Raw genomic sequence first — 25,832 nt, forward strand, 5'->3', positions numbered from 1 at the left:
AAAAGCGTTGTGCCAGAGGCAGAAGTGATTGTTTCTGATCGACCTTTTGGGGAGGCTGAAGAGGTTATCGTTCCAACACAGCAGTACAAGAGCAAGCACTCCTCTAAACACGGTCTTTAATCCTCTAGGAGAGAAAGGTTTCATCTATCTATGACACTGCTCTCACCTAGGGGAAAAAACTGCATATCTTACTCAATGTTCTAAAAACCAGTAAGGTAAGGAAGGTTAGAATTTACACGGGAAAGTTTCGGAAAACTGGTAGCATGAAATTGTAGCAAAGGACATTGTTTTAACATAGTATCACTAAGAAAGATAAGGCAGAACACAGATTTAAAAAAAAATATTTTTAAAAGTATTTTCTTATTTTACAAGTACAAAAAGCAATGTTTAAAAAATCAAAATCCTGGAAGATACTCTGGAAAAACTGGCTTCTAAAGCACAAGACTCCCCTGTAACAACTCCCAAACAATGTCACCACTCCTGAAAATCCTGCCTTCAGTGAGCAAAAGCATGATCCAGCTCAGTAACCCTTTTTAATAACACTTTAAACCCCATAATCCAGCAGTCGATCTGACCAGTCTCTAAAGAATGTGTCGAGGCACTCTGTGGCTACAGAGCAAAAGGGTTGGCATGAATCGTAATATCTTTAATGCGAACATCATTAAGAGGTCGGTAGGTTTTCTCATTCACAGGCAGCTTCTCCAGCTCATCCAGGGTCTCCAAGCCATCAATAACTCTGGAAGACAAGCAGAAGTGCTAGGAATCTCCTTCTAATAACGATTTAAATTTCACGACTGAGGTTATCTCAAAGCACTTTACAGTTAAGTATCATAGCGCAAGGACTTTGCAAGCAAATGATACAAATAAGACAGCCAAAACACTATACATGGCATATAACATATTTGGAAAGGAAACATTAAGCATCCATGACCCTTTCTGATAAAGAGTACAAATAATTCCCACTGACCTGACAGCATCATATTTTATACCAACCATAGCTGTATAAAGACCCTGGCTGCACTTGCCGGCAGGCAGGACTGCCTGATCACAGTACAGGTCTAAGTAGCAGCGAGATACTGGGCCATACCGAACTTCACTGTGAATCACTGAAATCCTATGGCTGGAAAATCAACTTCCAAATGGGAGATTATAATTTCTCACCTTCTGACTCAAAGACAAGATTGGACAGAATCATTAATAATTGTGTAAATCTAACGGCACAAATATGTTTAGGCTTTCAGATCTCCTGTTCAGGCTGAAGAAATGGCAAGAGAGATTCTTCTAATAAACCTCTTACTTTTTTGTTTAAATAATTAGCTCTGGTAAATTTGGCAGTTTATTCCCCAGTAATGGACCTGGCAGAAAACATGTGCTGTTCACAGTTCAATTCAGTCACATTCATCCACTCTTTGAATCTAGGATGCTGAATTGCGGGCCAGCAGGGACTGCATATGCTGTTCTGCTGATTCTGCATCTGGGGCAGGAGTATCTTAAACTGCCACAGAAAAATCTGGCAAAGTTCATCTGTCAAAGCCTCTACTCTCTTCTAAAAAAGATGTCAAAAAACCCCCTTCAATCACACTTCTAAACAAAGTCAGAAATGAAAGGAACACCTATACTTAGATGCCTATAAACAATACAAAGAAAAATAGAAAATACTATAAAAATACTAGAAAATACTAGAAAATAGTATTTTCACATTTCAATAGTTTCCTTTGAATATTTAACTCCATTTAATAAAGGCAACTCTGTCTCAGCAGATTCACCTGTACACTAGAGACTTTTTAACAACAAGCAAAAGAAAACACATTACCAGGATTTTGAGATAGAAAAACCAGCATCTGAAAGACTCAGAAATTAAACGTTTGCTTTAAGGATGATATATTATCAGTAGTGTCTATCAACATAAGAATGTTTTAAAATAGTGATGCAGCTTAAACAATCTCATCTGATTTTATAAACTGTCAGTTCTGTGAGTTTTGTCTGACCAACAGGAAGTTCCACCTGAACAGAAGCATGACCATGTCAGTACCACACCCACCCCCAGCTCCAGTCCCAAATCAGATTCTTGCTTCTGAGTAAACCCTACAACTGTGTATCCAGTCGTCCTGGAGTTTGCTTAAAATCAGGCTGCATCTGTTTGGGCATGGATGAAAAGGCAAGCTGGAATAACTAGTGTGTGTGTGGGGAGCTCCATTTTTGAGGTAATTTTTAATATGCTTATTTCCACTGAATTCCCTAGTACTAAGAAAAATGGAGCAGCAGCATTTTGGAGCAAGTAATTCTGGTGACAGTGCAAGAGCATACGTTTACATATACACATCCAATATTTTAAAGAGTTTTAGAACCAGAAGCTTCTAATTTTACATTGCATGTGCCCTGAAATATTCAGATCTTTCACCCGCTACGATAAGGAGGCATGCAGTTGGATCACTCACTTCCCAAAGACAGTGTACTTCATGTCTAGGTGCGGTTGCTTGCCGTAAGTGATGAAGAACTGCGACCCGTTGGTATTCGGACCATTGTTTGCCATTGAAACTACCCCGCGGACACTGTGCTGAAAGAGGGGAAAGACCTCAACATGAATACGCGTCTGTGAAAGCAGGACTTTAACCTGTACAAAGTGCTCTGGGACTTAGTACTCTGCCTCAATACCATTATTAAGAACAAATTTTGTTGCCAATATATTCCATCACAGTCTATAATTAGCTCTCAAAATTGCTCTTACAATGAAAAATTACTTCTTTGCCTTCAGTGCATGAAAAAATACTTTGTTACAAATTCTCTCTACTTCTGTTCTCAGTGATGAAAACCATCAAACCTAACTTGCCAAGTACAGAAATGCCTGCTCCTATTTTAATAATAAGCTTTCTATCCCTTTATTGCGGGATTATACTTTGCTTCACAATTACAAAAGAGGTATTTAATACAGTACAACACAATGCTGATCGTTCTCCAATTTGTAAAGAAAATTCATAAGAAAACGTAACTGCATATTGAGAGCACAGAAATACCTTTAGGTATTCACTGAATTCATCTTCGAACTTCTTGCCCCAGATGCTGTTACCTCCTTTCCCAGTGCCTGACAAAGAAGCACCACAATAGATTACTAGATTTTCAGACTGAAAAATCCAGAAATGATGTACTGTTATAACATTTTACCACAAAGACCCTAGATAGACTGTAATTTGTTCGAGGCAGGGATCAGGTTCTCACGTCTTGATACTGAGCAGAGACACAACTCTCATATAAGGAACACCTACTAAGTAGCAGAACAAAACACCGACATAGCCTCAAATTAAGTTCAGTATGAGTACAAACAGACACACAGTTGAATCAGATTTTCTCCCAAACAGCTGACACTGTCTGGGACATTTTCCCCAAACGCTTTAGAGACAGTGCAGCCTTTCAGGCAGAAACCAGAGAAACCACCGTAGCAACTGCTACCTGTTCAGCAGCTGGTAAATCAACAGAACCATCATATTTAGTGGAAACAGCTGGAAAAACTAAAGTTTGTAGAATGCTTTACTACTGCATGATTATTTAGAACTAGGGTAACAGCTGCTCTTCTGTAAGCTCACCACAGAAAACTAATCTCCTCATAAAAACCTCTATCAACAATACAATAATTCTTATATTTTATTTTTACTTTATTTATGTTTTTGTTTTAATATTCATACTTATAATTTATTTATATTTTATTTTTATGTACATTTTTCTATAGAGAGACCCTGACAGAAGAATTTACCTAATGGATCCCCTGTCTGAACCATGAAGCCCTTTATATTCCGGTGAAATACGCAGCCATTGTAGTAGTTACTAGCACAAAGAGCCAGGAAATTCTAAGGAAATGAAACAAACCACATTAACAAACAATTCAGAAATAGTATCCTCTTACTAAAATGACAGCATTGGCAGGACCAAGACCAACCCTTTTGCCTCTGCTTTGCATTGTGACCATGTGAACTCCACAGAGTATTGCCACAGAATAGTCATAAACAAATTATAGTTAATATGCTCCTTTGACCCTGTCACAGATAAAAAGAATTTTAAATAAAGCTTACAGCACAAGCTTGCCTGACTTGAGGAACAAACAAGAAGCCCGAGAGATGCTCAGAAGTATCACTTCCATTCAACATTTTTATTTTGTATATGTAATTTTGTAATCAATATCTTCATGCCTCAGCTTCGTTAGTTAAAAAGTAAATACTTTAAATTTAAGCTTAAGTTTATTGTAGAGAGGAAAACCGGGGGCCTCTGACAAACTGGGGGTGATTCTCACGCTTTTAAATTAAAATAAAATCTGTGCGAGTGTGAGCAAACCCAGGGAAATTTGGGAATCCCAGGCCATGTGCCATATTTCCCCTGAGGGGCAAAGGACACTTTGGGAGATGCTAGAACTTGGGGAAAAGCGGCCCTGAGCTAAACCTTATCTGATGAGAAACAGGCAGCAAAGCTCTAGGCAGCATGACACAGTGCACAGGTATAGAGTACACAAGTTCCACGAGTGGAATAGGCACTGTGCCAGCTTAAAATGTTAGTATTCCATTAGGTGAAAAGATAAATTGCAAAAGCCACTTCACCTCCTCTACAGTCTTCACTATTTCTACTGCTTTGTTTCAACACCAGGCAATCCCGCTCCTGTTATTTGACTTACTTCACAAGTCTTTGGTGTACGCTCACAGAATAGTTCAATTTTAATATCTCCTACATCAGTATGCAGCGTGACAGCCTGAGGAAGAGGCAGAAAATAATAATTAAATCAGCAATGAAATACTAACAGACTCAGTTTTATTTCCCAGTCCCACCAAGAACATAAGCAAGTTCCTACTGCATATAACCATTGTTTCAATATTTGGCCATAGGCAAGGCTACTGTCACAAAACTTCCACACTTCCAGTGAAATCACCAGAAAGCACTTGGTTTCATTTAGTTTCAGGACAAATCAAGTTCGACAAGGTAACGCAGAAGCTCTGTTTCATGCTGTTACACTCCGGAGACATTATTCATTTGCAAACTGGACCTACTCAGTCACTTAATTGCAAAGTGGAAGAATCAAGGTTATATCTATTTCAGATGATAGTGTGGTGCACACACCTCCTGGTTTACAACCAGAGGAACAACTGAAGTGTGTTACTTGCCTGCAGCCTTTTGAGTGATAAGGCTAGCTCTGAATGGCACCATATATTATCTGCCTTCACAAACAAGCTAATTTACAAAATTACACACTTTTCTAAAGAGTTTATAAATAACCTTCATAAAATTTAAAATGGCAGTTACCCAGCCACCTAAGCAAATATATCTCTATAGGCCAAATACATCACAGTGCTCCCATGGAAAGTGCTAAGCTATGCAAAAACAATTACTGTGGGGCTATACTGCAGATAAGCATACAGGAAAACTAATAAAAATCAGCATCATGTTGACACTGGCATATTGTTCCAGAAGTATACAAGTAAAGAAGAGAAGATAGTTGCCTGCAATGTCCGTGAAGATGCTATAAAAGGTGTACGTACAGTTTAAGACACACACTCTCATCTCTATTTCCTGATTTACTAAACTTTTAAAAGGCTGCAAGTGTAGAAGGTTACATATACTCAAGCAGGGCTATGTGCTTGCAACTTGAATAATGCTTCTGTGGTAAAAGAAACAAAACTAGATTACCAAATATTAGCCTAAGTACTATTAAAATTTAGTATCTTAGAACTGAAAGTCTAATTATAGACTGATGTAAACTGACCTATTTTCCTTTTCACAGTATCTTGTTAGAAGTCTGAAATGAAAACCTAAGCTTTTCATTACAAATTCTTCACAGCATCAGAGTAAAATGTGTAATCCTTTGAGATGAAGAGCAGCTACTCGCTTTCCAAGAGATGACCATTTCAGAAAGAATGAAAATACATAAAAAGTGCTATTGTTCTCACCATGTCTGCTTATCAAAAAGCTGAGGCAGATCTGTATACAGCAATTTCCTGCAAAGAAAACGTATGAAATTTGTTGGGTTTTTTCCACCAATCCCCAATTCTTTTTGATTCCAAAATATTTGCGTGGTTATATGCTTTTACACCACGCAGTTTTACAGCGCCATTCAAGTGACTCTGTGGATAAATGTTTTACTCGCATTATGCAACTACGCGGCATATAATAATGCTTCTGTGGTAAAAGAAACCAAACTAGATTACCAAATATTAGCCAAAGTAGTATTAAAATTTAGGACCTTAGAACTGAAAGTCTAATTATATTTTAGACTGATGTAAACTGATCTATTTTCCTTTTCACAATATCTTGTTAGAAATCTGAAACGAAAACCTAAGCTTTTCATTACAAATTCTTCACAGCATCAGAGTAAAATGAACTAGAATCTATTTCTTTTTACTCTGATTCTTATCTGAAAGGAGTAGAACAAAACAGCTTAGAGAAAGGGGGCGGGGGCAAAAAAACACCCTTTCCTAAGATGAAAGTTCATTCTAAGCAATCACAGCTTTTCCAAAGATCATGGGTTTACAAATGGCAGAAATTAACAGATAAAAGCCACAGGCCAGTACCTAAACAGAAGTGTGATTTGGAGCCACCTGCTGCGAGCTGTCAGTGCCTGCAACAGACAGGTAGCTGCATCCGAGCAGAGGATCATTATCTTAGTAACATTTCCAAATAAAGCATTTGGAATGATGATAATAAAAGCGCAGTTGCGTAGAAATCAAGTTTTACACGCTAATTTCTTCTCTATGTCCTGCCCTCCCTGCTTAGCCCCCGGCCTTGCCAAGGCCTCTCACAGAAGGCGGGGAAGCCGCCAGCAGCCGGCTCCGGCCCGGCCCCCCCCCACCGCGGGCTGCGGCCTGCCTCGGGCGGCGGGGCACCGCCCCGCCCCCGCCAGCCACCCCAGGGGCCGCCGGCGCTCGCTGCCACCCGCCTGCCCGCGGCTCCCATCCGACCAACGACACCGAAAACCCACGCACGGGACGCGTGGGCTCCGCTCGCCCGCCGCCCCGCTGCTGCAGGGCGCGGCCCGGCTCCTCCGCCGGCCAGCGACTCCGTCAGGCGGCACCGCCCGGCCCGGGGCGCCCGCCGTCCCCGCAGCCCCGCGCTCCCGCCAGCTCGGCCTCCCCGGCGCCTCCACCCTCGCCCGCCCGCCCGGCCACACGGAGGCCCCGCACGAACCTGCCGAGGCTGGACCCAGACCCAGCGGCTCCCCTCACGCGGCCAGGAAGGGACGGGGCCGCCCTCGCCGCAGCCCGCCCGCGGCGCGGAACGGAGCGGCCGCCCCCAGCCCCGCTGGCGCGGCGGAAGCGGCGGGGCCGGGCGCAGGCTCCGCCCCGCGGCCCCGGACCTGCGCCGGCGTGAGGTGAGCGCGCGGCCCCGCGGCAGCGGTGAGGCCGCTTCTGCGGCCTAGGCGGAGGCCGCTGGCGGTGCCCCGAGGCCGCCGGCCCCGGTGCCGCTTGCTCTCCCTCCCTCCCTCCCCCCGAGAGGCAAACGCTTCTCCGGGTGGATTCCGCGGGTCGGCTTTAGTGCGCGAGGATGGATGACGGTTGAGTTCCCCACGTGTCTTGCACGACTCTGCGGGCTCGGTTCTGGTGTGTTACGGTGAGAGCCCCGCGGCGGGGAGGCTGCGCCCGCCGCCGCGCCCCCTTGCAGGGCGGCTGCCGGGGGGGGTCGGGCCGCGCTCCCCCCGTCAGCGGGGCGGCCTTCGCAGCCGGGACGCGCCTAACTCGGCTGTTCCAGCTAGTGCATTCCCGAGGCTTATTCCTGCCTGTTTTTTACCCCCTCTACAGACAGCTGCATGCTGCTGCCTGGCTGGCAGCTGGTTCGCCGGCCTCCCCGCTGCATCCGCGCTTTGGGCCGCCTGCCCTCACGCTCCCTCATGGATCTCCGGGAGCTCGTTTCTGCCCTGAATGACTTTGCATCCCTCGCTCTGGCTGAGAGCTGGGACAACGTGGGGCTGCTGGTGGAACCAAGTCCGCCCCACACTGTGAACACCCTTTTCCTCACTAATGATCTCACTGAGGAGGTGATGGAAGAGGCAGTGCAGAAGAAGGCAGACCTTATTCTTTCTTACCACCCGCCTATATTCACACCACTCAAGCGAGTAACGTGGAAGACCTGGAAGGAACGGCTGGTGGTCCGAGCCCTGGAGCACAGAATCGGGATTTACTCTCCGCATACGGCGTACGATGCCATACCTCATGGAGTCAATAACTGGCTAACAAAGGGACTCGGTGAGATTCTGTTAAAAACAAACAAAAAAAAGTTTAAATTGTATATGTTATGTGGGGACCTTTCCTTATTTTCCTTTCTTCCAGGTTTTACAGGTATGATTTGAGTACTTCCCCCCCCCCCCCCCCCCCCGATATTCTTCTAGTATTTCTAAGTACCCTAAACAAGTTTTATGGAATCTACCTTGGTGAGGACTACCAGATGCAAACACTGGAGGACATTTTCAGATGCATGACTGAACTATTGGATGTAGTCGGAACTGGTGCAGCATATTTATTGTCCATCTTGGTTGCAAAGTTCAGACTACTGACTTTAAAGCACCACCTTTAATTTGTAAAGTGCAAGATCTCATTGTTTGCAAAGGACTTAAGGTGAAATTCTTTTAGATTTTTATCCTGTGTTGTGGCTCGTAAATGAAAACAGCTATGTCTTTTCCAGCTTGCTGTACAAACCAGAAAGTATTATGGTTTTGTACAACTCTTAGGATAAAACAGATGGCATTAAGAATGACAAATAACGTCTATCCATCAGCTTCTTTGCGCTTAAAATAGACTGTGCCTAATGGAGACAGCAGGGTAAGAAGTCTCAGTTCTGGTCAGGGAAAATGGATTCGAGTGCAAAATTTGCATCTTTTTGTTGCATCTCTTTAGGAGATGTGCTAAATCAGTATGAGGATGCTTATCCAGCTTTATAAAACAGCAATCTTGTACTGTTTTCTCAGGTGCCTGTACTTCCGTCCCACTGCACCCATCAACTGCGCCAAGCTGTCCAGCTGAGGGCACTCACAGAGTAGAATTCTGTGCAGATGACACTGAGCATCTGGACACGGTGCTGTCCAAAATCAAAGACATCCAAGAGATCTCCTGTCTCACTACTCTCCCTGCCAGGTATCTGCTTTGCTCTCTAATGTTGTATTTTTTCTGTTGTTTGAAACAACAAGTTGCTGGAATTGTATTTTACTGTTGTAATGACTTTGTTCCTTTGTGCATTGCTGCTGTTTTTTTCAGCAACAGATCTAGAGACTTAAGGAATAATCATCCCTTTCTGATCAATCTATGTTACACTAAATGGTAACAGCAACTCAGCATCACGTAGATTAGAGGTGGTAAAGAAGAGTATTAACAGGAAATTTGATGAGGACAATTGAGTTAAATGCTCATACCTGTTTCTTCCAAGAGAGTAGAGTAGACTAGGCTAGGCTATTACAATGCCTTCTTTTTTCCTTTCTCTGTGGTAGAATAGCCACTGGAATAGAATAGCTTTGTTTTATATTAATATGATGCTGAAATTTTATCTAGTTTCTTTGCAAGCACCAGGTATATCTGTCCTCAGGGTTGAAGGTGAGGAGCAAACACGAGTCACTTTGAACTGCTCTCAGAAAGCACTGTTGGAGGTGGTGGCATTATTGTCCCAGAACAGCCTTCTTTATCACAAGACCGAGATTCTCTTATTACAAAAGGTAACAAAATCACATATTAGTTCCAGTGAATGTATTACTTGTGTGAGCTGAGTGCCTTAAACACTGAAATCCCGTAGTGTAGTAGCATCACAGGTTTCCTATGCTACCCCATCGGTGCTCTGAAATACTGGTCTGTGGGGATATGAAGCCATGCACATTTTCCAAAACAATGAAAATAGCTGTGTGGCCTGTATTAATTCTTAAATTAGTTCCCATAGCTAGTGTAGTCAGTCTGTTACATTTGAGAATATCCCATACGTATTTTTTCGTAAAGTTCAGAGGCATTCCTGAGTGCCCGATATACTCATCTTTGTACAGTATGGAAAGCAATGCGAACTTCTGGAGTCAGCTTTCTCACAGTAATTTTAATTTCTTTTCAGCCTCTTCTTCCCCATACTGGAATGGGACGTCTGTGCACGTTGAGCGAGCCAGTCTCCTTGTCAGACGTAATTGAGCGTATCAAAAGCCACCTAAAATTACCCCACATCCGCTTAGCCGTGGGAATGGGCAAGACACTAGGTAAGCAGGCCTGCAAGTAAGGCTGTCCATTAGAATTAGTATTCCAGGAAGACAAGGAGCGAGAGTGTGCGCGTGTGAGTGTGTGAAATACTGCTGCCTTGGATAGGTTTACTTCCAAGTAGTATGAAGCACTGTTAAAGACAAGAAACAGCATTTTAGAATTTACATGATACAATCACGCAAAAAGAATCTCATCTGTATTTTTAATTAGAAGTTCTATATTATGCCGATTGTCACTGTGAAGAAGGGACAGTACAAGCTGAATACGAGACATCCTTTTTCATCATTTTTACGATGACTAAGATTTTTTTTCCTCCCAGGAACACACATGTGTACCATTTCATTGTACACTCCCTTTTGTGACTGAATGTTAAATTTCAAAGCACCTTAAAATAGTAAGGCACTTTATGGTATCCTTATGATCATGTAACCATCCATGTTTTGATGAAAGAGAAATAGTGGCAAAGAAGGCGAGCTATCCTAGCTCAAACAGTGGGTCACTAGTAAAGCAAGCATCCTCTTATCCCAGTTACCTATCCTAATCTCCAACGAGCACAGCTATTAGAATTTGTGAGAGCAAATTTGTTGAGAACTCTTTGTAACCTATGAGACAGAAATCTTATTAGAAGTCTCTTATACTATCAATTGCATTAAAAAAACACCCAGACTATTTTGACGCCTCTCGTTATGGCATGGGATTCTAGTGGTGTGACTCCACTTAACAGTAATTACATGGCAACATACCGTAAAACCTTAACAGAATTTGAAAACTCTCTCTCTTTGTTGTGTGTACCCTCTCCCTAGTGAATGTAACATATACGGAGAATTAAATTTCCTGTCACTAGCACATAGGTAGTAGCTTGGAATCGGCAATCATAGCAAACGGGCAGATTTTTAATGCCACGGAACAGCTCTCAGCTTGCATTGAGATTGGCCTTCTGAGAGCTAAAAGCTAGGAACCAGTATATCTCAGAGGCAAAATGCTGCCTTCATGGCATCACTAGTTGGAAAACTAATGATGGTGGAACATGAGAGTCCTGGAAAGAGTAGCAGCCTATTAAAGGGTTCAGAAACCTAACTAAACAACACCTCACTAGGAGAGACCCAGCCAGCAGCTAGCTTCCATGCTGTAGTTTTCTGCAAACTTTCCTACCCCTTGAAGAAAAAAATATACACATGTATTTGGTAGACAGAGGATTTTGCTGTATTATCAATCAGAGACGTTATAGGCCCCTGACCGTTTCAGACAGACAGATATGTCTCTTCCTCCAACAAATTTACATTGACCCTAAAATCAAGGTAGTAGCTATTGTGAAACAATTTATAGCAATACTGACGTGAGGGGTGAACAGAGGGAAAAGAGTTTGACTGTGACACCTTGTATCCTGCAGAATCACCAGTGAAGAAAGCTGCTCTGTGTGCTGGTTCAGGGAGCAGTGTCCTGAAGGGAATGGAAGCTGACCTCTATCTCACAGGTAAAAGATTATGTTGCTGTTTCGTTATCTTTATAAAAGTAGTCACTAGGGAACAAAAAAGGGAAAAAAGAAAGGAGTTGACTGGCTGTTGAAAGATTTGGCCAGAAAGAATTACCTGTTATAATTGGGAAACAATCAGTTATTGGAATGATAGAAGAATAACATTAAAGTAGAGATATCGTGGGTCAGATGGCTGCGTGGCACAGCGAAGGTTATTTGAATTAAAACATTGCTATACATGCATTATTTCAACACAAAATCAGTGTTGATGGCAGTCTATTGCAACCTTCAGTGTGTTTGTTCTTTGGTAAGATACAAGGTATTTCCTCAGTTCCCTACAGAATTCCCTAATGGAAAATAATGTAGTCTACAGAATCTTCCAGAGGAACCCCGTAGTGTATCTGACCAAAGGGACAGTTAGACCATTATCCTCTTTTCCGACAGTGGGACAGCTACTCCCTACAGCCTGCTCAACAATGTGAAGGCTGCCTTGCCCTCTGTAGTACTTTATTCAAGGAAGTTCTTCAGCCAGGTGTGTCCCGTCTGCCCCTTACATACAGCCCTGCAGAGCTGACCCTCAGACAACAACTTCGCAAGGCTTCCCAGCTGCTGTCCTCCGTCACAGCAACCCACACGACATCCAGACGGTCCCCTTCCAAACCACTCTGCACACTCTTTATTTCCTGCCCAAAGTGGCAGAATCTGCCACTATTCAAAGAGGGCGAGGAATTTCTGTGGTTTTGTCTCAGTTGTATACGAGGGCTATCAGCTGAAAGTCCTTCAAGGGACACTAGAATAGGAGTGTTCCATGTTCTTAAACTGAGCTGTTGCATTCCCCCTTATGGGCTATATCCCCGTTACGTCTTCTCAGCTTCTAGCTAAGATTCTGCATACATTGCAAAGAACCGGTTACCTAAACTGTACTGTTGGTGATCTACATGGCATTTCTTTCTCAAAATGGCAGGAGAGATGTCCCACCATGACGTTCTGGATGCAGTTGCCAACGGGATAAGTGTTATTCTGTGCGAGCACAGTAACACTGAGCGAGGCTTCTTGTCAGAGCTGCGTGACACGCTAAGTATCCACCTACAGAACAAAATCAACATAATTGTGTCTGAGAAAGATAGAGATCCCCTCCAGGTGGCATAGGGGAAAAAAAAAAAAAAATCGGAGTGAGAGAATTCAGTCAAGAGTTTCATGGTATCTTGCACAGACCTATCCAGCTGCAAGCTTAATGAAGATGCTCTGAATTTGTTCAGTACAGAATGATTGTATTATCCATTCCCTCAAAGTTTGGGATATATTTTGTCATGTCAGATAAATAAATGCTTGTTTTGGGCTAGAGAAGGCTGATTTACTCAACTACTGGGCTGCACTTCAATAAATTTACTGTTACTGCATACTTTTATTAGATATATTTGATAACCATGATAGTCAGGGATTGGTTTGGGCAAAATATAAAAACCTGACTTATCTCCAGTTGTAAGCTTACAGAGCAGTTCTGCCCTACTGCAGTCATGTCGAATCATGTCGGTACAAGTCACTGATACTTTAGCTAATAAATCTCCTGATAATAGTTAATGAAAGAGTGTGGATCACCTGTTTTCATTAACAGTTTTATTAAGACACCACTCATATGCAAATTTAGAACGCATTTCAGGTATTTGGTACTAGTATTCAATTGCACAGTGTACCATTAATGCAGCTTTAAGGCTTTTCAATAGAGGGACTCTCAATTATAAAACCTTTGGCAGGTTAAAACTCAATTCCTTAACAAAGCTGTAAATGACTTTAATGTGCCTTTGTTACTTTCTTTTAAAAACAGTTTCTATAACTATGACTCTTAATTACAGGATTACTAAAACCAAGCAAGTAGCATTTTCACCACTGATAATGCTTGGTTTTTATTTTTTAAGTTAACTTTCTTGTTGGTTTTTGTGTTTGGTTTTTTTTTTTTTTTTTTTTTTTAAGAAAATACCATGTCTGGATTATGTGCACGCCAGAAGAATATTTCAACAAAAAAAAATTTCCATTGCAAATTTTTAAAGATCTTGGCACCATCTTTTTAAGTTTAAGTTAATAAAACTAGCTCATCAAGCAATGTCTTTACCTTGTATTTGCATGTCTTGTTCCACTTACATTTAAGTGCAAAGAGATGACTCCAGCATTATCTGAAGCTACCAAGGCTATATAAAGGCCATCGTTCTTATCAATACCATGAAGACCTCTCAGTAAGCTGAGGAACAGGAAGTGGGAAGAAATTTCTTCTTTCCCAAGTAAAGGACAGGACTGTGGAAGTGATCCCTCCAAATCCAACAGTTCTGTATTGCTATAGAAGACATTAAAATGCTACTACCTTAGTACATACACAGAATTCAAGAGACAGAAAATTAATGCATAGATGGGGTAGTTGTCCAGAAACAGCACGAAATCAGGATAAAATACTTTTAACACGAAACCCACAGGAATTAATTCACAGTAATTTTCTTTAGCTTGCGTGTTTGCATCAGAGAGTCAGCAGCAGCCAAAAACTCATTCAGACTTAACCTTCTCTTAGCAGATGTGTGGAATCGCCTGCAACCCTCCTCTTGGCCAGTATGGTCGTCTACCAAAACTGTTAGCGGATAACTCTGAACTCAGGGTGATTATAACGCTTCGCTGAAGTAAATTTCACATCTAAAAAAAAAGATATAATTGCACTGAAAATGCACCACGGTATCACTATCTGTAAACACATTAGGTGGTGTCTTCCATATGTACTCAGAATATAAATTAAATCTGGAGTTTCATAGGAACTGTGTAGAGAGTAAAAGGACTGCAAAATAGAATGTGGTTGCTGCTTAGCTACAAAACTTTTAAAGTTTTTCCGAGAGCCCATCTCTTCAAGTGGCAGAGTGCCTGTTCTTGAACTCGACACCTCACTTAACAGAACTTGGGTAAGACACAGTGCTTTGATTCCAGTTTTAGTGATTCTGAGGGTAGCCTAAGTAGTGATAGGCAGGATCTGATGCATTTTGAGAAGCTTTGGAATTGCAGCCTGTAAAATGCAGATGCAAGTGCCACCCAAAGAGAATATCAGTTGGAAAATGTTCCGGGGGAGGAAGCTGGAGAGTACTGCTGGCATGTACCAGTTTTCCCCCATCAGATGCTCCAGCAAAGCTAATTAGGTCCTATATTTGCAGAATCAAATTGTCAGTGGGATAAGTAGATACCCTGTGTTTTCCATTCAAACAAAAGTCAGGCTGTAAACCTCTGCCTGTTGCTTCTGTCAGTAAGGGGTAGACCAGGTAACAATATTATTCCATGTGATGTTTTTTTCTCTTCAAAACCTATATACTGGTATTAAAAGGCAGGCAAACTATTTTTGATTTTGATACCTTATAAGAAAGAATATAAAATATTTTTACTAATTAGTTTGAAATCTGCTGTACACTGCATGAGGATTTGCACAGATATTTCACATATTAATGAAAATGGGGCTTTCACACAACTGCCAGAAGGATCTCTATCTTCCTATAATATAAAAAGATTGTGGAAGACAAGACAAGCTAATGAAAATTAATAAAGTACTTTATTTGATTGATGTGAACTATTACAACATTGAGCTGTAACACAGCTACCAAATATTAGACATAGAGAGTCCCTGAAGTCTGGCTGGCAGACTACAGTTGATGGAACTATAGGGCTTACTCCCACATACCTGAGAAAAAAAAAGTGAAGAAAAGCTGTCGAACTTCAGCAATCTCCCAACCTCTAAGGGCTTAAAAAAAGGGAGAGCTTATAAGTGGCATTTAAGGCTTCCTCCAGGATCAGTGGACACTCCTGATGTAAAAAATACATATATACAATCAAGCTTTTAAAAAATAAAAAAAAAAACTTCACAGTCTCTTCATATTCCTGGATTGCAACTTGGAAAGTAGATGAAAGAAGCTGGACCCTCTCACCCTCACCAACAGGCAACGACTTGAGTCCATCAGAATTTTGCTTAGCTAAATCTTCTTATAAAAGGATTTGGATTTGGGGCAAGTCCTTCAGTTCTATTGCCAGAATTTAATAAGTTACCCACAGTGTCCCAAACCCACTAGTATTCTCCTTCCCTCATGCAGTCAAGGCAGGTCTCTTAGCATTATAAATCTTGGCTTCTTCATACACTGGAAGCTAGGCTTGTCTAGCAGGTAAAGGAGTACTGGAAAGCACTCAGTTGAGAAAAGTTGCACCACTAGTACAAACTAAAGCTCTGACCATCTAGTGATTTGCACTTCCCAAGTAAACTGCTCCAATCAAACCCTCCTGGCTGGTGAGGTAGAGAGCAGAAGGCACAATCTTACCAAGTTTGTTTTTCTGGCTCTAAGGTTGGCTGCATAGATATGAAGAAGGCATCATCTGAGCTAAGAGACAAAGCAGACAAACCTAACTACAGAGCAAGAGATGCCTTGCTTACAGAAGTCATCATTCCAAACTACCTGAAGTAGTTGAACAATGAGCATCGTTCATTGCAATTATCACATCTCAGTAAGTAGTCCAGCAGCCTCGGGGTTGGAGGGAGAGAGATCCGAGTATAGGCCCCTCTCCAGCAGCCCTTGAGAGAAATTGCCGTAGACGCTTTGAGAACAGAAACGTTATACATCTTCATCCTCTTTCTCTAAGAAGTCGGTCAAGGTACTGTCATCTACAGGAATTAATAAGTATTCCACACCATCAGCTCCCTGAGAACAGACATGCATTAGACATTCTGTTAACACCACTGCACACTGCAACGCAAGCCACTAGATAGCACTGCAATGCTAACGTTTATTTGCAGTCTGGGGGAGAGCTGGCCAGCATTCAGAAGGACTACATTGCTAAAAAACAGGAATATTTCACTGGAGCAACAGTGGAAATGCACAAATACTGAGAAAAGTCAGTATATGAGAAAACTGCTGATGCACTATGCTCGTCTGACACTACACAGCTCCTCAACACTGTACTCCCGTATCTAGTACTGCTGTACTGCCTCATTATTAGGAGTGGCCTGCATTCTTCCCTCATGCAAATACAGGCAACTATTGGAAGCAGACTGGCAGGCTCCAGAGTCCATTACTTCTCAAGGTCTTCAGGAAGAAGAGACCTGTAGGTTGCTGAGTAACCAAAGCACACTGCATTTTTACAGCCCCCCATCCATGTAAAGGGTGTTGACAAATTGGAGGCATGGAAAGAGCTGCAATTACAGAATTTCAGCCCTGTGCTACTTTCTAGGTGCTTCAAACAATAGAGCCTCACTGAGAGCTGCAGAGTGGTGTCTTAGGGATACTTAGTAGCAAGTAAGCATCTTTTTTGTTTAAGGTGGCTGAACACCCAGAATTATCTTTTTCCCCTCAACTCACCCGCTTGGTCCGGATGAGCTTGTGGTCCCTGAATTCCGTCAGCTGTGCCCTGAGTGTCAGGTCACTGTTCACAAGGAAAGCCTCCCGACACTGCTGGTAGAAGTCTTGGAAAGACAGCCCTGGAGACAGAAAAAGGCGAGGACAAGAAATTGAAGTGGTAAGATTGTCAGATTTTTCCAGGTCTAACAACACATTATCTCCACCTACGAATCTTGCTTTGGCTTAGACCACAATGGCTACAGTAACATCATCACTTCTTTCAAGTATACAGCCAAGCTAATATTTCAGTAGTTAATGGAAAACACCTGAATTAACATTCCAGTCACCCTGTTCGCCTAATGGAATTTTAACAGCACTTTAAATGGACTTCCCAACATGGTTGATCTCTCTTAATTTCTAACTCTGTCTTAATTCCAACTTTGTTTACCATTAACATGTTATTCATATCCCCTGCAGAGACAGTGACAGAATATTCCATACATATCCTAAAAAGCAGCGACACATCGGAAGTCACTTAGATAGGAGCAGCATGGGAACAGAATCTCCTGTCTTTCCCTGGTCCTTTAAGTGCTAGTTATGCAAATTCATATTTTTCCTTTATTTCAATTTTTTAACTCCACAGTCGCCCACGAATGGTCTCAGTCATGTCTAAACATCAAAGCAGACAACAGTAAGAGGAGGCCTTTCAGAACCAGCCAGTCTATTGATTTCCTGTCAGTCAGGCAGAATACCACTAGAAAGACAGTGTATGCCACTGAGTCTCACTGAGCCAACAGCACTTCTGTTGCTGGTGATGTAACCTGCATACCAAAAGCCAGTGCCATTGTGACTGAGCTGGCAATGGCAACACCCCAAACAGATGAGAAAAGGTGGGTACATACCTGGATAAGATGGGTTGTCCTTGTTCTCCAGCTGGTACTGAGCAAGCAGCCTGAATATCCCCCTAAGTGAAAGGAGGAGAGCGGAAAATCAAAAGGGGTGGGGAAAAAAAAAAAAAAAAAAAAAACAAACCCAAACAAAACCACCACACAAACCCAAAACCCCAAAAGCCCCACCATTAGAAAATATTAACTGATTTTTCTCTCACAACCAGGACTTTGTGCACGAATCTCATCATTGGACAAGGCTCGCTATCCAAACGCTGTTCATTTCAAGTAACCAATCAATTGGAACCCAGGTCCTACCATCTTCATCTTCAACATCGTTGCCAGAAAACAAGGACTGCCTCCTGCTAGGTGTAGGCCAGAGTAACCTAGCAAGGACTGGATCCTCAGCAAGCGCTACTATGAAGTGTAACAGTGTCTTACCTGGCATTGAGAGTAAGACTGCGGAGGACATGCGTTAGGGAGCTCAAAGCCAAAGATCCAGATTGTTGTACTAAAAGCGAGTTCTCATAAGACGTTTCTTCCACATAAGGACTAAATGTGGTTGTTTCATACCAAAGCCAGTTGTAGAGGCTTAGCTTTGCCTGATCCCACACTAGACAGACAGAAAAGAAAGAGCAGACAGAATTGGGAGATTTAGCTTTTCTAAGGTGTTAAATAAGCAATATTAAAACACACTTAGTTCTATTGTAGGATTTGAGGAAACAATGTATGCTTGTGAAATTCACAGTACATACACCCAGATACTTGCAGTTCAAGCAAGACAAATTCTCTGCAACAAAACGTTTGCATACGTCCCTTTTCATACCAGCTTCCAGAGTCAGCAGTATGCAAAGAATTTCTGGCTGATAAACAAAATTGTTTAGATGCAATGACAGACATAACATCCAATCTCCATTTCAGTAAGTCCCTAAATCACAGGGTGCCAGAAGCTTGGAGTCTGTTTGTATACTATGATCAGTGACTGGTAGTTCTCAGTATCTTTATACAGTTTTGGTTCAACACAGCCACAGTCCCAATCGGGGCTCCCAGCTGCTCCCACCATACATACGTCACCAGATCTATTTTGCACATCAACAGTTAATACAGGAGCTTGTGAAACATGCTCAGCAGCCCCAAAGTAGAACGCAGATTCTTCTCTCTTTGCTACATCAGGCCCAAGGGGACTCACTGAGAGGAGCATTGATGTGATCGATAGAAGCAATGAGGTAAATGCTAGGCAGAGAGGATAACTGTGCAAGGATCTGCTGACTTCTTTCTCCTCTCAACATCTGGCTGTCCAGGTTATGAATGAGGACATAGAGCTCTAAAGATGAATCTGCAAGGTCAGAAAAAACAGCAGAAAACCAATCAAAGAAACTGCACACAAAGTGGTTTCCCATTCCCAGTGCAGCCTAGGACAAGTCTATTCCGTCAGGCTCCATATTCATCACTCCAATATCAAATCCTTGTACTGCTTACTTTGATCTCTATCCCACACTTGGTGTTTCTGAGCACCTAAAAGGCTTTTTCTCAATTCACTGTATTGCAGTTTGCATCGCAGCTACAGTTCTTTATGAAGTTTAAGCTTTTCTCTTATAATTCACTTTCCACTTGCTCGTGGCTTTACCAGGAATTGCCCTTTTACCTATGCCTTTTAGTCCTGTGATTCAAGGTTATTCAAATGTATTTTAAGATGGAAGTCTAAGCACAGTTTGTTCAGCTGCTTTTGAGTTACATGACTAGGCTCCTTAAACTCCTCCTCACAAAATGAAAATGCATTTTCTATTCAGGGTTGGATCCAACGCATACTAACTTCATTGGAAATCTTTCCCACTGAGTCCTCAAAGGAAGTTACAAAGACTTAGCTTGGATAAGGCAAATGGTAGATGCTAAAATTTCCAGCTAGCTTGTTGCTGCTGTACTTATCCCTAGGAACAGCTATTTCTTGAGTCCAGAAACAATTCTGGAACAGTAGCTAGTTTTTGTGCAAATGAATACTTGGCTGCCAATGGAAACCAAAGTTTCCTCAGACTCACGGTCAGATCAGCTACAGCGTACTACACGAGACTGATTTATGTAGATTCAGGTGGGTACCGCCATTAATCAGTCTTTTTCACTTAGTCCCACCAGAAATACTCATAAGGTAATGAAGGATAACAAAATGTAAACACTTAAACACCAACGCCATGCACGATTAAGATTCCATGGCAATTTGTGTATGTATACACAAGCAGTAAAACGGACATTCAGAAAGAATTCAGCAAGCATTCTGCATGGCGATACCTGATTAATTTTGCTTTTGAATCCAATTCGAACCTGCTTGTTTGACACTGCTGTCCTTTATTTCATCTTAATGTCAGTATTTGCATATATTATATTTAAATGACCATTCCACTAAACCATGTACATTTAAGCCTTAATCCAGCCTATAATGAAATTCATGGAAAGACCCTCAGGCCATGATTTTCCAGAGGAGCTCAAAGGACTTGATATCTGCCAGCAACTGTCATTCCAAATTGTTTGCGAGTTTTTCATTCTGTTGATTTCAGTGAGGTTTATATCAGGTCCTCAAGCGGCCACTAAGAACCATCTTCCCTCATGTAGCTGGAGTTTACCTATCTTTCCACCAGGAAACATGTGGCTACAGAAACACCATGTAAATAAAGCACAAAGGCACTGTGCTAAATGCAAGAGAGGTGAGCATTTCAGTTTGCCAAAGGGTTGAGGAGCCTCTGTCTTGTCAGAACACTCATGCCTTCCTCCTTCCCTTTCTAGAGAACTTAGCGTGTGAAACACTGTCTGAGGTAACATCTTGGGATCATGTACATGTGTATTCCTGGTGCATATATGTTTTCATATATGTGGCATAAATTACAAGCAAGAAAGTATACTAGCTACAATAAACTAAGAAACTGTAGCTGCACATATGAAAACTACGAGGAAAGAAAATGTCCAGGCTCTCCTAATCGTAAGTGGACTCTAATGTTTTTATGTACAAAGTTAGTCATTTTACCTTCTTTAAACCTTTTAGTGATGAATTCAAGTTGGTCAAGGGGGCTGCGGAAGGTCCCTATATGGTCCAGTACCTCCTCTGTGATGGAGTTGAGAATCTGAAAATGAAAATAGCAGTCCCTTTCAGGCTCTGGCACCAAAGGACCTAGTGCGGAAAATCTGAAACTGAGCCTTTGACTGTCATGAAGGAGTTAATCTGATTTTTATCATCAAATCCCCCAAATAGTCAACATAAACAGAAAATTTCTACCCCTTTTCAAAACGGTGACATTAAATAAGGCTTTAGACTGATGAGTATCTATTAATGACAGGAATTACTGCAATTCCTTGGAAACACATGGGCTAATTTCTTTAAACTCTTAGAAGAGAGATAGGAACTACTCTTCATTCAAGAGTATATTCAAGTGCTGCTATAGGATGCAGCAGGTTTCCTTAACACTTTACACTGAAAGACTTTAGAGGTATCTGTAACACAGGATAATTAGATAAACCCGTAAGCTTTTCCCACACTTACAGATCTCACAGTGATGCTGGGGAAGTATCCATTAACCACAAGGTGAACATAATCCTGGAGCAGAGAAGTACGAAACTTCTCTAACAAATCACGCTTTGAGCCCAGTCCATAAAGCACGATATTGAAACCCAAGCTGCAGAAAAGTGAGCAAATACACTGAATCAAAAAAGTGCGAGTCCCTTTTTAGGTTCATACATTCATTAAGCAAAATGATCCATTGAAATCTTGCCTCTAAAAATTTTATGTTTCATCAACTCCAGGCTTACCTTCAGCTTACAGCTGACAAATGAGGTTAGCTGCAAGGCATCTGTAATGTGGCACGTGCATCCTAGTAAAAGAAGCGTTTTAGCAGCCTGGAGGCCCACAAATTTAGCAAAACATCTATGGAAGAAAATGGTATTGTCCAAGAATATGAGACTACATCTGCAACTTCAGATAACGAAGAGTAACCAGCATTCACATTCACCCCCTCACCAATGATTATATTAAATGTTTACCATGGGTCACAGCAATTACAAGGAAAAAAGCAAGCCTTCATAGTGGTTTTCTACTCTGATCAACAGGCACAATTTCAAAGCAAAATTAAACTATTCTCATATCTCTTTCTTATCCTAATTGTTCCACAGAGAAAGAGGCAGGAAAGCATAAAGAGAACATGGTAGGGAATCACAAATCTTTGTTTACTTTTGCGAAGCAGGAAAAGCATCATCTTGACCAAAAAGAAGAGTATCAGGTCACTCAAATAGCACTGGGCAAAGCTAAGGTGTTCAACAATTGTCATTTCCTCCAGTATCACCTATGGATTTGTTCCTTCTACCCTGCCATATAGATCTCTAACCATTTGCCCAGATCACTGAGTCACAGAGAACTCCTCCTCTTGCAACTCTCCAACTTTCAAAGCTAATGTCTTTTTCATATGCTTTGTCACTCCCCATGGACCACAAACTTCTTTATACTCCATTCCCTTGCAAAGCTTCCAAGGGGCTTTCTCCTCACTAACATCTGCTCCTGCCTCAGCACTTCAAAGCTGGTGGCCTGCCTTCTCTAAGGCGCTTCAGAATCTCACAGCTCTCTACAGTTCCCCATTTGCTTTCCTGGATGCTTACTCTTTTCTCCTTCCCATGAAGATACACACAAACCCAGATAAAATTTATACTGCTAACGTTTCCAACAGCATTAAGGTTTCTTCCTGCCTAGATCATTAGGTACCATAGGCATTCAAAGTTAACTGCTATACCACTGGGGATAGCCACATACTGAAGAAATGGTGGTAGGCTACTCACTACCAACTATGCTGCTGTAAGCAAAATGGATTGTTCACAAAGGACGCTTTTCTCATCATTCACGTTCCTGTTTTCTCATTATTTGTGTTCCCTGTTTGTGAATGCCCTCTGCTTGGTTTACAGAGGCACAGACAGATTAGCCAGGCAGAATGCAACCTCATTTCACTTCAGGCATTCAGTTCAAGGAGTTAGTCAGATATGATTTGGTCTACAGGAAACATTGTACTAAATTTATGTCACCTAATTTTAAATTTAAGCAATCAATCAAAGAAAAAAGTCACGCCTTAACTCATCTACAGCATGTTGTTGACATGAGGGTAAGTTTACTGGCAGTGCCTGTTTACTAGGCTTCTTCAGCGATTCTCATTGGATACTTACTGTAATTGCAGCATCCACTTGGAAAACAGGGATTCATGTTCCTGGTTTAGCTCTTTAATTTCAGCAGCATAGGCAAGGGGAGCTTTTTTCAAAAGGTCATGCAATGTTTGCTGTGTTAAGAAAGAGATAAGACAACAGTCATTCAAAGCTGAGAAAAAACCAAGATATATATCTGCAGTCCTTACAAATACCCCTCTAGTATGCTCTCTAGCTAGGAAGCAGAACAGTTTTCATTGACAGTGCACTCAATTTGTGTTTTCTTCCATGGAGACCTCTCTAAGCACAGTTTTGCTACTGGAGAAACAAAGCAGACATTAAGTAACCTTATTATGGGAAATGGCAGCCAGACTAGGACTAGAACCGATATCGCACTGTGTTTTGATATCGCACTGTGTTTTATCTCTTCCAGCCGAGTATAGGAAAACGGCTACTAAAATAATGGTCACACTCAGAGCTTACACAGCAGCAAGCACTGTACCAGGAAGATACCAACATCACAACTCTGCTCACAGGAGCAAGGGCTCCAATCAACATGCTTAGCAATGGTTTAGGTGTTTGTCACCACAAGAGAATGCTCACAAACATCATCTTAAAAAAGAACTACAGCAGAAAGGAAATAATTTGCAGCTGACAGCTAATGTAGAAAAAGTATTATTTCAAAAGCATCAAGAATCAAAGGATTAATTCAGCTTTAAAGATATGCTGGGCTGTTGATGTTTAAACAGCACAGTAGCATGACAAATGGCATCAAATCTACACTGGCCTCCCTTTCTCTTCAATTTTAACAGCTTTGCTTTCCACTCCCTTGCAGGAGAAGACAGTTTACTCTGGAAAGAACACAAAGACAGCTGCAATGTATCAGACAAACATAAAGCATTGAGAGACAGAACTGCTAAACCTTCAATTTCTTTGGAGCCAGCAATAGCTTTAATACTGAAAGCCTTGATTTCCTTCCAGAGCTGTTATGAAAGAACTTGTTAAGAATCCAGATGTTTCTCTGGGTAGCAATTCCAGACAACAGCAGGCATCAGGCAATCTGCATATATGCCATCTTCTAAAACACAGGTGGGTGCAAAAAGCAGTCATAGACACAAGAGCTCCAAGTATTTTACATGCTCCCCTGGCACCTGTCCTTGTGTACCTGCCCCTGTAGGGTGCAACTGCTTGCTTTCAACTGTCTTGTAGAAGTGGCATATGGAAAAAAATTACAGTAATTCAGTCACCACAATTAGACCGTTCCTGTCTCCTAGGAACTGGAAGGGGACAAAGTGCATTTCACAAACTAGGTGAGAACATTTAGAGCTGTCCCAGTCCTGCCTGTGGCTTGACCCAGTAATGCTCAGATGAAAAGGGCTCTCTCCATTTCCTCTACACATAAATAGTCAAGACAGCTTGTAATTCCCCTAAGAATTTAATTGACAAAAATGCTGTTTTGGTGATAATTTTTAAGGTAGGTCTCTATAACTCTGCTTCTCCCTCTTCTCCTCCCCCAAAAGCAAACTTTAACCTGTTCTGGTAACTGCAGCTTTCAACAATCTGCTCACCTGATAGTGCCTTCTCCCTGCATTTTCCCTACTGTCTCAGGTTCAAACAACTGGGCACTTTCCCTGTTCAGAGCAGCAGGAGACATAATGCTTAAAACGCTATCTACATCAGCATTACCACTGAGAATGTAATCAGCAGAAATTAAGTGAAAAGACCAACATCAGGAAATTTTGATGAAGGAAATCTTCATCAAAGAAATCAAAAGCTCCAAGAGTTGTGCGATTCACTATGAAGTGTACCTGATTCAATCTTCTTTTCCGCAACTTCTGCAGCGTTCGGTCCGACGTCAGCACTTTGGAACTACTGTGAGCTTCAAAGTATTCCTCCACCAGGTTGCTCTAAAAAGGGACAGCAAGATCAGCCACATTCCTCCTGCTATCAAGTTACCCCTCTCCCTTTGCACCCACAAACATGTCTGAAGACGGCCAATATGAGACATAGGGCAAGGATGAATAGAAAGCCAGAAGATATTTGCAAAAATCGCTTCTACAGTAGCATTCTGCCAAAGCTAACCTAGTCAGGTGGTTCTTTCCTGAAGACAGAAAAGAGATTCTGAGAGAGCAGAACATAACAATAATCCTAAGGGGATGTGGGGATCCCTGGTGCTGGAAGGAAATCAGACAATGAAGCTGAACACCAAGCCAGAAAGTAATGTGTGCTTCTTTTGGTGCTATAGGAGCCAATTTCTTCATCCTTTCTCCGTACAAGGTCTCCCACTTTGTGGACATCTTAGAACTTCTTCTTCTGAAGCTGCCGAGGATACAGACTGGATTAGCCCACAGGCTCACAGGATGCCTGTCCAGCAGGGATTGCTCAGAAGTACAGCAAAAGCCAACCTAGCTGGCTTGATTTGAAATGAGTCTAGCAGTTCTTCCCCATAGTTAGGTGTGGTCACTGACAGCTTATTGTCACCAAACATCCCTTCACGCTTGCTAGCTCAGGGGTATATTTTCTGCACACTCACCATCTTGTCCTCCTTAATTTTTTTGGCTACGGTGTTTCTGGGAGGAGGCGTAGATGCAGCCTTAGTTTTTGCTGGGGTCTTTCGACCTGATAAAACAGTGCTGACTTCTTTCTGGTCTTCTTCATCCTCCTCCTCTGAGCAGGAAGCAGAATATTCACTCTCACTTTCTAAATAGGTATCTGGAGCTAGAGCATAAATTTAAGGTTAAAAGCTAGCAACGACTTCTTACACAGAACACATTTT

At 41.9% G+C, this 25,832-nt stretch overlaps 3 protein-coding genes across 7 annotated transcripts in view; 1 reads left to right on the forward strand and 2 right to left on the reverse strand.

Annotated features, from left to right (window-relative positions):
- Nucleotides 1-7,292, reverse strand: PPIL3 (peptidylprolyl isomerase like 3). Of its 2 annotated transcripts, XM_082313292.1 has the most exons (8): nt 7,159-7,281; nt 6,546-6,609; nt 5,925-5,972; nt 4,658-4,732; nt 3,749-3,842; nt 3,015-3,082; nt 2,439-2,557; nt 1-736 (listed from the first exon to the last, which is right to left on the reverse strand). In XM_082313292.1, the coding sequence occupies exons 3-8, from the start codon at nt 5,925-5,927 to the stop codon at nt 610-612; spliced, it is 486 nt and encodes a 161-aa protein (XP_082169418.1). In that variant the 5' UTR covers nt 5,928-5,972; nt 6,546-6,609; nt 7,159-7,281; the 3' UTR covers nt 1-609. The 2 variants fall into 2 exon arrangements, with proteins under 2 accessions (XP_082169418.1, XP_082169419.1); XM_082313293.1 differs by lacking the exon at nt 6,546-6,609 and having other exon boundaries at nt 7,159-7,292.
- Nucleotides 7,202-16,105, forward strand: NIF3L1 (NGG1 interacting factor 3 like 1). 3 transcript variants are annotated; one of them, XM_082313291.1, is made up of 8 exons: nt 7,202-7,342; nt 7,770-8,213; nt 8,933-9,098; nt 9,544-9,670; nt 10,051-10,189; nt 11,581-11,664; nt 12,629-14,600; nt 16,017-16,105. In XM_082313291.1, exons 2-7 carry the CDS (start codon nt 7,778-7,780, stop codon nt 12,811-12,813), a joined length of 1,137 nt encoding a protein of 378 aa, XP_082169417.1. In that variant the 5' UTR covers nt 7,202-7,342; nt 7,770-7,777; the 3' UTR covers nt 12,814-14,600; nt 16,017-16,105. The 3 variants fall into 3 exon arrangements, with proteins under 3 accessions (XP_082169417.1, XP_082169416.1, XP_082169415.1); XM_082313290.1 differs by lacking the exon at nt 7,202-7,342 and adding an exon at nt 7,349-7,581; XM_082313289.1 differs by lacking the exon at nt 7,202-7,342 and adding an exon at nt 7,349-7,571.
- The window catches only part of ORC2 (origin recognition complex subunit 2), a 22,391-nt gene continuing 6,765 nt past the window's right edge, over nt 10,207-25,832 (reverse strand). Inside the window, exons 7-17 of one of the 2 annotated variants that reach the window (XR_014228299.1) lie at nt 25,590-25,774; nt 24,865-24,963; nt 23,081-23,190; nt 21,420-21,552; nt 20,907-21,003; nt 19,083-19,229; nt 18,335-18,506; nt 17,909-17,970; nt 17,028-17,146; nt 11,567-11,709; nt 10,207-10,320 (exon numbers count right to left, since the gene is read on the reverse strand). Coding sequence is in view for 1 of the 2 variants with exons in the window: in XM_082313284.1 (XP_082169410.1) it covers nt 16,284-16,370; nt 17,028-17,146; nt 17,909-17,970; nt 18,335-18,506; nt 19,083-19,229; nt 20,907-21,003; nt 21,420-21,552; nt 23,081-23,190; nt 24,865-24,963; nt 25,590-25,774 (1,211 nt within the window). In the remaining variant the exon portion in view is untranslated. Of the gene's footprint in view, nt 10,321-11,566; nt 11,710-16,243; nt 16,371-17,027; nt 17,147-17,908; nt 17,971-18,334; nt 18,507-19,082; nt 19,230-20,906; nt 21,004-21,419; nt 21,553-23,080; nt 23,191-24,864; nt 24,964-25,589; nt 25,775-25,832 lie in introns of those variants that run through there. The other variant, XM_082313284.1, reaches the window with a different exon arrangement.

Source organism: Platalea leucorodia (genome assembly GCF_965183815.1).
Source record: "Platalea leucorodia genome assembly, chromosome: 5".
Lineage (NCBI taxonomy): Eukaryota > Metazoa > Chordata > Aves > Pelecaniformes > Threskiornithidae > Platalea > Platalea leucorodia.

What these genes read in the sequence shown, in the direction of transcription:
- PPIL3 (XM_082313293.1), bottom strand. An exon ending in AATTCAGTGAATACCTAAAG is followed by an intron (nt 2,558 to 3,014) that starts GTATTTCTGTGC and finishes CCCCTCTTTCAG; the next exon opens with CACAGTGTCCGCGGGGTAGT. An exon ending in AAGTACACTGTCTTTGGGAA is followed by an intron (nt 737 to 2,438) that starts GTGAGTGATCCA and finishes CTTGTCTTCCAG; the next exon opens with AGTTATTGATGGCTTGGAGA.
- NIF3L1 (XM_082313289.1), top strand. Translation starts at nt 7,520, where the DNA reads ATGACGGTTGAGTTCCCCACGTGTCTTGCACGACTCTGCGGGCTCGGT. An exon ending in CTGGCTAACAAAGGGACTCG is followed by an intron (nt 8,214 to 8,932) that starts GTGAGATTCTGT and finishes CTGTTTTCTCAG; the next exon opens with GTGCCTGTACTTCCGTCCCA. An exon ending in GGGAATGGGCAAGACACTAG is followed by an intron (nt 10,190 to 11,580) that starts GTAAGCAGGCCT and finishes TGTATCCTGCAG; the next exon opens with AATCACCAGTGAAGAAAGCT.